Raw genomic sequence first — 15,326 nt, 5'->3', positions numbered from 1 at the left:
TCACAGAAAAGATTCAGCTATTTCTTTTGTCTGATGTTGGTGTATAGAAACTTTGCAATCTTAAGGTGGTGTCACTGTGATCATTTTTCTTCTCTGTAATACAGTAGAATGTACTTACAATCTCTTTTTCTTTGGCTAAATGAAGGTAGCAAGTGATTAGGAAATGTAAGAAACAGAGCCAAAGTAAAACAGTTTTCCTGCCTTTTAGCAACCTACAACTTCAGGGACTCATGAATTAGAGGTCACATGTACATCTTTCAGTTTAAGTGCCTTTCATGGGTCAGGTGAAAGTCACATGAAATTGAAGTGCATTTTAAGTCAGTTTGCATCATTTTTTAAAATCCTGTAAAGTCTGAAGGTTAAATGGTGATATGACTGTAGATGTAATGTCATATCCTGGTCTGCCTGAAAAAGGTCACACCAGTTTTCAGTGTCTGACATGTATGGACAGTGCTCTTCTAAGGACTGGAGATGTAAAAGGATTTCAGACTGCAGAGTAAGTCCTTGTGTCTGAGGTGGGAATCTTTGCCTACATGTTTTTTCCTTTGTAAGCAGTTTTTGCGCCTGTGTTACATTTTCAGCTATTCCCATAGAAAATGGAATGTATGTTTGATGAATGGAGGAACTCGATTCCAGTCACTTCCATTTTGACAACTTCCAAATGAGGTGCACAGTTTTTGTGTATTTGACCTCCTCTTATTTCTGAAAATGAGGTTTTCATTGTGCATCCAGGAAATAGTATGAAAGTGTGACACAAACCAGATTTGGAGGACTTAGTGTTGCAATACTTAAAGTTCTCTGCTTGTGTGAGCCACCTTTTCCCCCCTACACTACCAGAATTTTTTTTATCTTGTAGCTGTTTTGGAAAAGGAACAGTGAGTGGTAATTTGGGCCAATCCTTTCTTTGTCTTCAAAAAATGCTGCAGTTCTGAAGAATGGACTGGATTTGAAACTCCAAGAGATGATCTTTATTTTGGTACAAAATTGAAATTACATACCAAAATTACTTTGATTTTTGTTGTGAAAATATATAGGGCACATGGAGTGAGGGCTGAAAAGCTGCTGATTATAACTTGTTAAAAGATTGGAAGGAGAAAAAAATACAGAAAGGCAGAAGAATCCTGTAGGAGTCTGAAAGGCATTAGTCAAATCTCATAGTTTTTTTTCCTCCTTACTCAAGTGAGTCTGAGGGTATACAGGATGAGCATGCAGTGGTCACTCTTTCTGAAGTGGTTCTGGGCTCAGGTATGCGTGATGATGCAATATTCACCTTTACCGTGGAGTCTTGTTGCCAAAAAAATAAAATAAAAAAATAATTAAAAAAAATTCTCAGCTGAAGTTACACTTAATTGAGCATCTTCTTATCTGTCATCTGGCACAGCAGATGAAATATGTGACTGAGCCTAAGATAAAAACAATCGTTTCTTTTGCCTTTTCTAGGTAACATTCAGGTTTCATGGATTGATGATACGTCGGCGTTTGTATCATTGAGCCAGCCAGAACAAGTACAAATAGGTGAGTGTTTCTGAAATTACTTCAGAATTAAGATGAGACTTCAACTGCTTTAAAATTCTCTAAGCCAGCAGCATCTGCAGTTCTAGTGACAAAACCACTGTGTTGCACAGAGAAGTGACCAATGGCTCTGAATTTATTGGAAGTAAACCTTCCAGTTATGCAGAAAAGCAGTTTTTGCTTTTGAGATTTTCTTCATTCATTGTTGCTGGGTCCACCAGACCCCAGTAGTTTCCATGGTCAAGGAACTACCCATAACTTATAGCTTGAGAACACTGACCTGAAACAGCCTCTTATACATGATTATTCTGGTATTGTCATCCCTTTTTATTCAATGCTCACATGAAAGCATCCAGCGGAGAGCCATGAAGGTGATGAAGGGCCTGGAGCATCTCTCCTGTGAGGAAAGGCTGAGAAACACGGGTCTGTTCAGCCTGGGGAAAAGAAGACTGAGAGGGGATCTGGCCAATGTTTATCAATCTCTGAAGGGAGGTGGGAGGCAAACGGATGAGGCCAGGCTCTTCTCGGTGTGCAGCAACGGGACGAGGAGCCATGGCCTAAAATTTGGACATAGGAGGTTCTGTCCTGACATGCAGAAGAGCTTCCTTGTGGGGAAGGTGACGGAGCGCTGGCACAGGCTGCCCAGGGAGGTGGGGCAGTCTCCTCCTGTGGGGATATTCCAGAGCCATCTGGGCGCTGAGCTGTGCGACCTGTTGCAGGGGCCTGCTTTAGCAGGGGGTTGCACTCAATGATCTCTTCAGGTCCTTCCAACCCCTCTGATTCTGTGATTCTTTTCCTACTCTAACGGCGAGCTCTCACTGCTTTCCTGTGTCTGATTCTGTGTCCAGAAAAAAGTTGTTGCAGGCTCAGTGGGGTTAACCAGCTCAGCAACTGCTCAGAAATCATCAGAAGCACCATAAAGGAGGGCGTGAGAGCATGTGACTTGCTAAGGAGTAAGGAATGGGATTCTCCCATTTGGTAACAAGCTGTTAGATGAAATCTAATGGCACTGCTTTCTGTTTCTTTCCAAGAAGTCTCTCATACCTGAGCAATGTCTACTGGTACTCATAGACCTTTTACCTCTTTTACTAGAAAGGAAGTGTTCTGTGCATTTTACTCTTTTTGTATGTTAACAAATTTGAGCACGCTAGTTCTACCAGCCGTTCTGTGCTCGTCAGCGCTGGGAATGAGGTGTGGTGAACTTTGTACAGCTGGGCAATCTTGTCTGTAACAAGAAGTGGAATTGCTGGTTGATACGTTCCAGTCTTGGTCTCAAAGCAGAGCTGGTGGCATAATTCACAGCACAGCTGTTTCACAGCTTTCAGCATTAGTGATGCAGATTTAGGAGGACAGATTTGCTGTCAGTTATCTGCAACAATATTCTCATCACTGCCTTTTCATTTGTTTGGGATTATTTGAAATATGTGTCATAGATTTTGTTTTAGTTACTGAGGAATTTAAACAGGGTGCAAAGGTTAAATAGTTTGAATTCTTTCAGTATTTAAACTGCAACTTAAGAAAGTTAAAATCCTTTATAACAATCTGCTTACAAGATTGTGGTGTGGACAGTCTCAGTGGACTATACCATCATTTCTGTGGTCATTGTTGAGGGATTTTTTTTTCTCCTGGTAACTGGAATGCTGAATCACTTAGGCAGCACGTGCAGCAGGGCAGATGAGGTGATGATGCTGGCTTGATGCTTTGCTGGCCTGCACATTTGCATGGAGATACTTGAATCCAACTATCCTGCATTAAAATGGCATTTCACCTCAATTTTCTACTTATAAAGAAAGTTATGATGTAAGCTTAGTGCAAGATCCACCCAGTGGTACCTACAGGAATGTGAGACAAGTTCAGGGTTGTTTTTTTTCTGAATTAAAAAAAAAAGAATTGTTACAATGCAGCAAAGAAAGGAACATAGAAGGTGTTTTTTGCAAGTATATCTGACTTGTAAAGGTGCTGTGTTACATGTAAATAAGTGCATTTGAGTAAAACTTCCTTAAAATATTAGAGTAGTACTATGGGGCTTCAGGCTTCTGTCAGCACTTTTAAGAATAATGCTAGCTACTGTGAAACTAAGAGTCTCACCTTTATGCTGTTCTTAGTTGTGCTGAATGGCAATAAAACAGCATGAGGCTATCAGAAAAAGGGAAGAAAAGGAAAAAGGTGCATCAGTCTTTCGTGGATAGATTACCTGAGGCGGGGAAATAGACCTTCACTGTCCATGAGTGCTTCTGTGTTGGTGGCTTGTGGAATTAGGTACTGAGTTAAATAACAAAATGTTTCTATTTTGTAATGGAAAAATGGTGTCTGACGCGATGATTTGTCCTTGCATGTTTTGTACTTGAGTCTTAAAATTTCTCTAACAAAATATTGACACTTGGTATGTTTCAATGCAATAGCTTCCAGCCTGTTTAAAGTCTGGGCAGCTGAGGAGGAGCGATCCATACATGGAAGTCTGATGGATTCCCTTGGGGAGGAAACATCAGGCAGGTTGTTGAAGAGTCAGAAACTTCTTGAAGCGCATGTACTGAGTGCTGCATCTGCTACTTGGAGACTTGAGACTTAAGTCTCCAAGCTAGTTGTATTGAGGCTTCTTTCCTTATCACTGAATAAAAGACTGAGTAAATCATTTTGATGATCTCTGAGAGTGAATGGGGTTTATATTTCTGGAATTGTGTCGACTGAGTAAATTCTTAACTTCTTCAAGGCATTTGAATGTTTCTAGTTGATTCTGGGATCCAAAGTTGCACTACGTTATAAGTTTTTGAACAAATAGGCTCTTCTATGTGCTAAAGTGTTTTCTATCGGTTATTTTAAAATAAATAATAGTCTCCTGACCTCAGAGCAAACCCAGACTCTCCTTTCATGATGCCTCAGTGCAGGATTATCCTGGAGGATCTTCCTTGAGACCTCAGTACCTTGCTCTAGCTAACTCTTGACTGTTTTATTTTTATAACAGTTTGCAGTGAGGGTTTTTTCCTCTTTGGCCTTCCTTGAGGACAAGGATCTTGAGGAGCGCGCTAATGAAGTGTCACTTCATTGGGGAAGGCGGTGCAAGCCTGCAGTACTTACCTTGGCATGGGCAGGAGGATTTGCAGCAGCACAGCTGCGATGGAAAATAGAAAGCAGGCAATCTGTGCCTGAATTAGTCATTATTTTCTACTTCCTTCAGCCACAATTGGAATATATTTACTTGACATTATGAGAAGTAGGCTTACGTGCGATAATTCTGCTGAAAGTGAATAAAACTATTTCAGGATAAAGTTTTATTTTAATGCAAGCTTTAGCAAGTGGTTTGCTAAATACATCCAGCTCAACAAAGTATCCATCTTGCTAGTGTGTGTTGCTATCAAGTGTAGAGAGCTTTTTTTGTAAATAGAGTTGAGAAAATGTCTGTCTACCAAGACTTTTCGGCTGCAACCCATGCAGTGAAATGCAGCCATGTGGTGTTGCTTACCAACATTACCAACAGGCTTCTCAAAGGAAAATTTATCTTCACTTTACAGTTTAAAAATAAGTAAATAAAAATTCTGTTCCCTTTAGTTTGATATATTTTGTTAGAATTCACAAGACATTCAAGCAGTGCTTTTCTTCAATTGGCACTGGAGAGTTAAGGTAGTTCTATTTGGTTTGGTAGCATTGACAGAGCATCAGAGAAAATGTTTTTAAAACTTACAGAGAGCTGCTTTTCAATTCAAGACCATGCAGGATTTAACTGTCTGTGTTGTTCCTTAGAATTGCCCACGTCTTCATTTCAGTTGTGCTTTGCGTGGAGAAATATTTTTAGCATATACCTTTTATGTGCTCAATTGATGGTCACAGTATGGTTTAGCTCTTTAGAACCACTCATACGTATATACGTACATATAAAGTGAATATGTTTGTGGAATGCAATATGCTGCTAAAAATAAATGGTCTTGTTTCAAGAAAGAAGAGTTGTCTGACCAAAAATATTTATTCTCATACAGGTTTTAAAAAATGACCTTTAAGATGCTCAATAAGGATTATCTTTTTCTTAAATGCAAGCAGGGTTTGTTAGGAAATTAAATGGAAGAGCCGTAACTCTGGCTCCTAGTGTATAGCAAAACAAATAATGTGAAATTGTTATTGTGTTTTAACAAATCACTGTTTATCAGATGATCCATGGTAACTACGTGCTTGATTTTAGCAAGTAAAAACATGCTTGAGTTTAACTAAACAAATGTTACCCTTAGGAATGTTGGCTGGTATGCAGTAACTCCAGTGAGCATTAGTAATTCATTCACGATGCCTGCTCCCTCACTTCATGGGCAGTACATATTCTCAGTATATATATATATATATTCTTATGAAGAGATCCTCTGACTTCACAGTCCAGACAAATGTAAGGGGTGTGAAAGGAGGTATGTTTAATGTGCCTTTAAGTAGTGCAACAGTCTCATCAGGCCGTGAGTCATAGTTGCAGATATCTATTCTTGGGAGTAGATATACAAGATACTGATGCCAAGTTTTACATAAGTTTGAAAGACTTTGCAGCAGCAGCACCTACGTGCCGTGACTTGTACTATAGGTAATTGCTTTCATAGTAGCATAGTCAATATGCAGAGTAGAGACCTACTCTGAAAGAGGAAAAAAACCAACCTGCATTTCTGAGTGGTGATGTGGGAGCATGCTACCTCTTGTGTGTGCATTAGAGGTAGTGCAGAATACCCTGCATTTGAGATGACAGCACTTCATAAAGAATGAGAAAGTGATACACACATCTGAAATTTCTACAGAGTGGTTGGAAGTACACAAATAAAATAAAGATTTCATCTCCACTTCATTATTACAGTATTTTAAAATGCTCTGTCTGCATACATGAAAAGGAATGTGGGTTTTTTTGTTTTATATTTAAATGGGTTTGCTGATTTATGACGGTTTATTTCAGTGACTTAAGCTAAAAACAGTAGAAGACACCAGTTGACAGCCAGTTTAATTTGCTGATTCATCTGTTCCAGCAATGGCTTTATGCCAGAGCTTGGCTTACAGATGAAAAGCAGCTCTGCAGAGATGCTGGGACTCAAAGGAACACTGGTGAATTGTTGCTGAGTGAAGGCAGTGACAGTTTTTTCTTTCTAGGTGATTCTAATTCTTCTACCTCCAACTGGCAGCACTTTTTCAGTTAAGTGGAGATGGAACATTAGAAAGATAGGAGGCAGCAGCTGGATTCTAGTTAGCTGCTTCCACCAGTATCTTGGGCAACAAAAAACGCAGCTCAAATAAGCTTATGTTTCACAGCAATCAAACAGAGTTTTGGCAGAGCCTTTGCAAATGTCGTCTTTTCCTGGCAGACATGCAAAATAAACCTGCTGGGTTAAGTAATGAGACTAAAAGGGAAAAAATCCAGGAAATCTCTTCTTGCCAACAAGCAATCTGGAAGAGGACTATGACTGAAGAACTGATGATTTCTAATTTAAAAGAATTAACCCTTCTTGTGTGAAGTCTCACTCAATAGTATTTTGAGTATGTAATTCAAACATGCAGTGTGGATTTAGGAGAGTACAGCTATTTGTTTGTTTTGCCACTAACAGTGGAACTAGATGGAAGACATTTGTATGAATGGAACAAATAGTCTGCTGCCTTCTACTCTTAAGACTAAGCTATCTCAGAAGGCGTGTTGTTATGTGTTTGGTTTATAACATCTCTTGTCTTTCCCATAGCTGTGAACACCAGCAGATATGCTGAAAGTTACAGGATCCAGACATACGCAGAATATGTTGAAAAAAAACATGAAGAAAAGCGAGCAAAGAGAAAATGTACAGAAGATAGTTGGAAGGAGATGGAGAGAAAACGGTTGAAAACTCAAGGTGCACCTTACGTTTCCCAGAGTCGATATTACTGTGTTAACAGGTGAGACTTTCAGCAGTGCAGACTCATTGTTTTTGTTATATTTTCACCAAAGGCATTGTACTTTTCAGATAGTTCGTATCTGGCGTTTTTCTCTGTATGAATATTTTATTAATTTGCATATAAATCATTAGTGGTACAGCACCTGTCACTAGATGATGGATAAAGGAATAGAGGGGATTTGGTGATGAGGCGAACTTGAAATATTGTGATACTGGGAGCAGGCCAACTCGCAGCGTCTGAGCTCGATGGAGCAGCAGTGTTTCTTAAAACCAAAAGAAAAAAGTTACCTGTTTCATTTTTTTCACATCTCTACATGGCTGCTGGCATTTGGGAGCTTTGAAAGCTCTCTTCTTATGCTACTGTAAAGATGATTTTCTTTTTTTTGGATGATTTTCCGTGGTGATATTGCCACAGTGAAGGGTATAAATTACCATCTTAGGCAGTCCTGATGGAGTCGTCCTTGTGTTTCAGGAACAGGAAGGTAAATGAAGATAGCCAGTCCTAGTTTTATTTCTAGTGGAGGAAGTCTCTCTCCTTATTGAATGCTGTTATGTGTATTTTGGGCATCTAGCAGCTTTTAGGCAGACAGTGAGTGTTGGTGGCTTATGGTTTGCACCATAGATAATTCTGTCTTTTAACAAATACTTTGGAAAGCAGTAAGACTGCAAGACAGGTTTGTTTTTGTCTTTCAAGTTAGTAGGGGATGATGACAAATGTGTAACGTGGAAAGCTGTTGAATAAATTTCAGTGAATTGTTTCCTTAATTTTCTTTTAGCTCAGTGAGTTGTCTGCCTGAACACTTCATGTCCTTGAAAATTTTGAAGCTGTTTTTCTTGTATTGAAAGATTCCCCTAGAAGCACCCTTGCTATGTTATTTTTGGATGATCAACATTTTGATAACCCTGGAAAGCAGTCTTCAATTTGTTTGTAGACTGAACTTCTTTTGTGATTGATGTTCTACAAATTTTAGTTTTCACTAATCCAGAAATAAAGTGACTTGATTCTCTTCCAAATTCCCTTCCATGCAGATCTTTTGGCATGTTTCTTCTTAGTTTTGTCTCCTTTTTTACTCGATAGATGGTGTTCTCTTGTCAACTTGTCTCTTGCAAATATTTCCTCTTTCCAGTGTGATCTGGCAGTTGTACCAGCTTAGGTATAACATGTAACTTCAAACCTTGTGGTCTTTCAGTTCACTCAAGGTAACTGTAGATGCATTTTTCTTTCCAGAGATACATAAACACAAATATTTTAAAGATACATGTAAACATATTTATACAGTGTTATAAATGATTATATGTGTGTATATGTGCATATTTTTCCAGATTAATCTGAACCATATATAGTTTAGTGCTCGTTCCTATGATGAAGCTAGCAGCTGATCTCTTATAATAGCTTCGTGTTACTGCACCCTTTATTTATTTATTACTTAATAAGCTTACTGTATCAGCTTCTGCCAGCGAAGGGAGCACAGCTGCAGAATGGCTGTTCTCCATGGTGGCAACATTCATTCAGTAGTGAAGTTGTTGGTTGTTTCTTACAAGAAAAGCCTCTGCCTTACATTGGCAAACTTAGAAGAACAGTATTGAAGGTTCATTAATTCTTCCTTAACTCCAGATTTCCCTTTTACCATCTTCTTCCCATGGCATTCATCCTAGCTGGCGTTTAGATAGGTCAGCAGAAAGGAGAGGTTGGGGAGGGAGGGCTGCTGGACTCTGCCTGTGCTGAAGACATGCACACCCACACCTGCTATATTCAGTGACCAACAGAAAAACTGCATTGTGCTAAGGAGATTTGCCAACTGGTGATATGTGATAGGCTTTCCTTACTTTTTTTCCCTAAACTTGGCTAGTAATTTTATTTTAAAACTAAGAATAAAACTTTATTTTGCTGCCCAAAAATGGTTTGGACTCTGCTCAAATATCTTTTTTTTTTTCTTTTGTAATCATATTGTTGCTGTTAAACGTGTGTTCTGAAGGCTGGTCTAAGGCTGTCTCTAGATGCTTTAGGTATCCAGAAAGATGAGGATTCTGAATTGGAAAATTACTGATAGCTTGTAGTTTGTTTTTTTTCCACTTGGTTCAGTTGTTTCTCAGCAGAGTAAGGAAATTGAGACAGACGGGTGGACGTGCTCCAAAATAGCTGGTAAAATTAGAAAACTGAACTTTGCTCGGACTAGTGCTCTGACTCGTATACACAGCCATAGTCATTTGCTACTATTGCTAAGTGAATAAATAACATTGCTGTACTTCTCGAGCCTTATTTTAGGTCAAAGAAGAATAGGACATACGGGGAAAAAAAAACATCAACCAAATCCACAATCTGTAGTCATGTGGAGTCCATGCAATGAATGAGTAAACGTAGAAAAAATCCTAATAATTTAGGAGAAAGCAGGAAGTCAACAGTACTTGATTGCCTATATTTTGATCCTCGTGCTGTCTGTTTTCTGGTCTGCTTTCTTTTTTTTTTTAGTTTTGTTTTCTATTTTTGTCTGCAGGAAAAATGTGAAGCCTGAAATTAGTTTTTGTTTTGAACTTATTCCTTACAGTAAGTTTCTTTCTAAGAGCCCTTAGAGTATCTCTAAGTCCTGGAATTGTAATTTATGGGTCATGATTTTTCTTCCCTATGTATTTTTCAGAATACCTTTCCCAAAGGTAGAGTTCTTAAACTTTTCAATTTTTTTTTTAATATAATAGCAAGTAGGTTGCTCCAGAAGTAATGCCTCCTTTTATGTCCATGGAAGCGACAGCAGACACAAAGCGCACACTCTTGCTATTTGATAGAGAAAATGCTCACCTGATTTTTTCAATGTTCTGTGCCCCCCCCCAGAAAATCTGCACCAGTTGAGGTGGCTGCTGTCACTGTCACCACAGCTGAAATGCAGCACCCCTTCTTACTGCACTGACACCACTGTTCAGTCTCCATAAGTGTTCACAAGCACTGATAAGTGTCACTGGGGGCCCTTTTTTCCACATGGAGGAATTCAGCTCCACCCTTCGCTCCCCCCACACTTCCATGTCAGGCGCCATTCTGTCCCAGTGCCCCTCTGCTGCCATCTGTCACACAGCAACAACCTGTCACGGAATGTTGGTGGGCAGGTTCAGCCTCTGCTGCCATCCCACCAACAGCTGCCGCTGACATCACAAAATAGGAGGCATTACTTTTGGAGCAAGCCCTTGTAATTTTCAATTTTCTGAATTAAAAATTTTGTTTTCACGAGGGCTCTTTGCTCCTGTCCCACCCCCTTCCCTTTCCAAACAGCATTTTGGCTTTCGTCATTCTGCTGATGGTAGCTGTGTTGTGGTGACTTAAAAACAAGATTTATAAGAGGTTGTTCAAGAAGGCCTTCTGTGTGTGAATGTTTGGAGGAAGAGCCAGGTATTCATCAGAGGAAATGGTGTTTGTGTTCCTAACGTGGAAGTAAGAGCATGAAGCATAATCATGTTTCATGGTTTTTAACTGCTTTTGGACATCTCAGAAAGAGTCTGTTCTAAAACGTTCAGATGAAAAAGGGCCTTCACTTCAAAGCCAAAACTGTATAGCTAGATCTTACTTCCCTTACCTGAACCTTATTGATACCCTGTGCTTCTTTGTATTAGTGACTAAAAGAAAAAAAATACAAAGTTTTGTTTAAAACTGTGTTTAAAAGTTTTTGTTTAAAAGTTTTGTTCTGTAACTTAGAAATAAAAGAATTGAATATTGAATGAAAGAATAGTCATCTTGTTTCATTGTTAATAATTGCATTCTAGTTGAATGAAAATCTCTGTAGCATAACTTCAGTGTTTCCTGAATGAAACAGAGCTCTAAGTGCGTGTTCATGATGTTTTCTCTGTAGTAGAAATACTGTAAAACTGCGTGTAGTTTTGACAGAGGAGATGAACTTAGCCTGTGGGAGCCTTCAATATGAAGATGAGCAGCTTTAATTACACTTGAACTGAGTGATTTCAGCAGACTAGCAGCTAAGCCTGGGACACCTACATCACAAACAATAAAAACCTTCATTTGCACAACATCCTAGTTGATGACTGTTATGGACTCTTACAGCTGAGTCACATCTTCCAGATAATGTAATGTTATGGCTCAGCACTTTATACAGTTTATATTACTACTTTCTTAAGCATTTAATAGATACATAGTAACTAGTACCCATCTAGTAGTTATTCTTAACTTGTTGATAACAGTATTTTCTCTACATTTCAGTTTTACAGGTACCAGTGTAGCGGGAAAGAGAAGTATGAGTCCTATTCAGGAAGAAACTGGTTCTGACAATTTGGAAGAGGAAGGGGTTCCAGAAGATGAGACCAACTGCTATGCAGAGTCACCTCCAGATGTTAAGAAGAGAGCCAAAAGGTTCAAAAAAATCAAGAGAGAACAAGTTTCAGCAGGTAAAAGCAATGTTCTTGATCATAATTTTCTGTTCTGTTTGAAACTGCCCCAGGCCTGAACAGAACTGAAGTTTGTTGTTGAGGGCTTTTTGTTTGTTTTTTGCTTGTTTGTTTTTTATGTCTCAATTTTTCTGGACTTATGAATGTCACGCTTTAAGCACTGTTACAACTTATTTTGTTGTATGTTATTTAAACTGAAAAAAAATTGCATCAAACTAAATGAAGCAGGATGTATTTGATTTCTTATTGGCTTACTTTCTTCTATATAGTAAAATATTTTTAGCTATTTTAAACTTCTTTTTTCTTCAATGAGACTTTTCAGGTTATGCAGGAACTTCAAATACCATAAACAAAAGTAAAAGAATTCTGGAAGCAGGATTCTATAGTGGATCTCCTCATTAGTCCAGCAAGCCATCAGCAGTTGTAAGACTCCCCTCATGTCGACCTTTTCACTTAAGCTTGATTAGAAGGAGTCTCAGAATGAATGAATGCATGCAGCTTGGTCTGCAAGATGTGTATCATTAAACAAACTCTACTGTATGCAAAGGAGTCCAGTTTTAATAAATCTACCCACTGCCCTGAAGGCTAATATATGTGTCCTTGTAATTAACACTTCTAAATGTTAACACAGACTATCTTGATGACATTGCACTGGCATCCCTTATTCACTGTTATTTGGGCGATAGTTCTGTAAGTTCAGGAACCAGTGCTATTTTTCAGTCTGGTCCGAATGTTGTCTATCATTAAGACTAAGCCAAAACTTTCACAGCCAGCTTGCCTGCCCCACACCACCCCTCCTGCACACAGCTTGGTACAATGCTGATATCCTTCCTTCTCTGGAACATCATAAAGTACTGGCTGAGACAATTCCGTAGAGGAGCAAGCTGCCACATTGGTGCCCATCCACTGGGATCTTAATCTTAGGCAGGCCTTTCAGATTTTGCAGTACTTAGCTTTTATGAATCACATAGCTGTGCTTTTATTTCCTGAGGAAAAGTGAGTGTGCTTAATCTCCCTTCCTAGCATTTTGGATGAGTAGCTCACAGTCATCTTTAACGATTCTTGCAGTCCACCACATGCTTAGAGTAAGCCCATGTTTATTTGAAAGATTTACTGGTCCATGAGCAGATCATTCACGTTTCATGAACTGCTAGCTGTTGCAGCTTGTAGAAACTCATTTTCAGGAGAGTGCGATTTTGAAAAGCAGAAGAAACAGTAGGCAGTTGACCTGTAGAACTGTCAAAATGTGCAGTCTTTATTCTCTCTGAGGTATTTTATGGATCTTCTCTTTTTTCTTCTTCTTTTTTTTTTTTTTAAGAACTCAATATGCAGTGCTTGAAAATCAATAGTGTTTCTAATATAAATTATAGATCTTTTCCTATCTCCTAAAAACTGTTAGGATGTATAAATTAGAATAGGCAGTGTTCTGTTCCATATTTAACATTGTCTGTCTTGCTTTTATTTGGAGGACTTTTCACATGGGGCTGATTTAAGGATTTCTTTCTGCTGACTTCAACAGCAACATGTTTTTCTAGCCAGAATACTTGGAATTGTGTGTTTGGATGAATACAGACAGGTGACAGGTGATCATGTTTCACCTGATATTTTCACTGTTTTGTGAGTTATTGCAGCCTGTAGAACAGAAGAGAGGATGGGGGATGTCTTTTGAACAGCTTGTTGGGTTCTCTTTGTGAATACTGTAAATAATGTATCTGGAGGAGAAAAATAGGATTTTGTATGCTTTGAAAGAACCAAAATAGTCTTGACTTTACTTCTTTCCTTTCAGTATTTGTATACTGAAGTCATTAATATAGAGCTTTCTGATTCTGTCTTTTTAGGAAGCCTCACAAGTAATTCCACTGAAATTTTTGAAGTCCCTGAAACATGGTAGGAAATAACTGCCTTAACAAGTGGAATTGATGGAAAGCAGTTGTGAGAATACACCTCCTGGAAGCCATAATTTATTTAACTGAAGTGGTGTTAACAAATCAGTATGTGTCCTGAAAACCAGTTTAATTATTTTAAACTGTTTACTGAACAATCACTGTCAATTTTACTTCTGTGTATATTGACTAGTATATGATCTTGTTGTTGATTAAGTGAAATCCTTGCTGTTGTTAATTATGTTAGATTTAAGAAGCAAGACTAGATGTATTTCAGTCATCCACTTTGGCATGTTGGCTATGAAATGTACAAAAAGACCTGGCAGTCTATGATTTTGTGCTAGACTGTTTCCTGTGCTTGAGGGAAGTTACCACAAATCTCCTAATCTTTAGATATTTTTTCAGGCAACATCAGAGTGCTCAGAACTCTTGATACAGGTAGAACTGCAGTTTCACATATTGCTTTTTACCTGTTACTATCCGGAAATCATTTTTTAGTTTTCCGTTCTTTACTTCACTCCCAGTGCAGCCAGCTTCATCTGAATACCAGCTTTACAGATACCCTGTCTTTTCCAAAAATATAATTTATGTGCTCCTTAAATATGAATTTCATGGTGGGAGGTAGTTTTTTTCTTTCTTTTCACATCTGCTGCTGTTTTCACCCCTACGTCCCTATCTACTTCTTCCCTGCTTCTTCCCCATCTTGTGGGGTTTTTGTTAAAAATGTTTTTTGGTACCTGTGACAAACCTGCTAACTGTACCAGCCCTCTATTTGTTTAAAAAAGATCTGCATTGGTAGATTTCAGAAAATGTTTGATATTTAACATTTTTGTATCATGGAAATAGAAACAAAAGATGTATTTCCATAAAATGAAAATTAAAGAAATTTTCTTAGGAAGTGGTTTGCTTTTATGTACTGGCTCCTGAAATATATTTTTGTGCTCTTATTTTGCTCTTCCTAACACTATTTTTTAAAATTATTTTTAAGTCTTCATACAGTTTTCAGTCTGTATCAGGCAGACCCTCTGGGTCTATGGACTGACTACTTTCAAGATATTTGTGAAATGTAATGAAGAAAAGCCAAGTCTGTTGAAAAAAGTTTGCTATGCATTTCCCTTGGAAAAAAGAATGAGGGTTCTGCAAATCAGCAAGTTGAAAACCATTTCTATGGAGAAGTGGAATATTAAGAAAGTTACATCAGACTGTACTTACAGTGTGAACCATTGTCATTTTAACAGTGCAGCAACCTGCTTGAAGGTATGCCAAAATGTGTGGCTTTTTAAGTGATTGCAAGAACTATCTTGAATCTTGGATTTGTTTTGCAAAAGGCAAAAGGATTTAAATCTCTCAAACGTGAAATGTCTAATTTCTAATCTTGGAGTACTGCTGGAATTAGTGCACCTAAGGTTTGTTGTTATTGTTGGTTTGTTTAGTAGCAGCCGTAGCATCATATTATTGCACTGAAACGTGGGACAGAAGACAGTGTTATTAGTGATGCTACGGGAAATTATCAACAGAACTCTTCTGATCCAGAGTGTATGTAGCAGCATGGGAACTTGTCTTCATTTCATTACAATATAGAGGCTTAAATCCTTTCCAGATTATTTTTTTTATATGAAGAGTAGGGTGGGTGTATATTTCTCTAAGTTACTGTATCCACTATTTCCAGTCTTCT

The 15,326-nt window shown here is 38.3% G+C and overlaps 1 protein-coding gene across 3 annotated transcripts in view; it reads left to right on the top strand.

Annotated features, from left to right (window-relative positions):
- The window catches only part of PARN (poly(A)-specific ribonuclease), a 34,599-nt gene extending 20,104 nt beyond the window's left edge, over positions 1-14,495 (top strand). For 2 of the 3 annotated variants that reach the window (XM_042864396.1, XM_042864397.1), the window contains 4 exons: positions 1,441-1,515; positions 7,197-7,386; positions 11,584-11,768; positions 13,607-14,495. In XM_042864396.1, coding sequence (XP_042720330.1) covers positions 1,441-1,515; positions 7,197-7,386; positions 11,584-11,768; positions 13,607-13,659 — 503 coding nt within the window. In that variant the 3' untranslated portion in view covers positions 13,660-14,495. Of the gene's footprint in view, positions 1-1,440; positions 1,516-3,914; positions 4,195-7,196; positions 7,387-11,583; positions 11,769-13,606 lie in introns of those variants that run through there. The other variant, XM_042864398.1, reaches the window with a different exon arrangement.
- The last annotated feature ends 831 nt before the right edge of the window (positions 14,496-15,326 follow it).

This window comes from Lagopus leucura, unplaced genomic scaffold, assembly GCF_019238085.1.
Source record: "Lagopus leucura isolate 7727_CA_CO unplaced genomic scaffold, USGS_WTPT01 Super-Scaffold_760, whole genome shotgun sequence".
Lineage (NCBI taxonomy): Eukaryota > Metazoa > Chordata > Aves > Galliformes > Phasianidae > Lagopus > Lagopus leucura.
The sequence above is the reverse complement of the archived record's forward strand: the minus strand, read 5'-3'. Positions and strand labels throughout refer to the sequence as shown.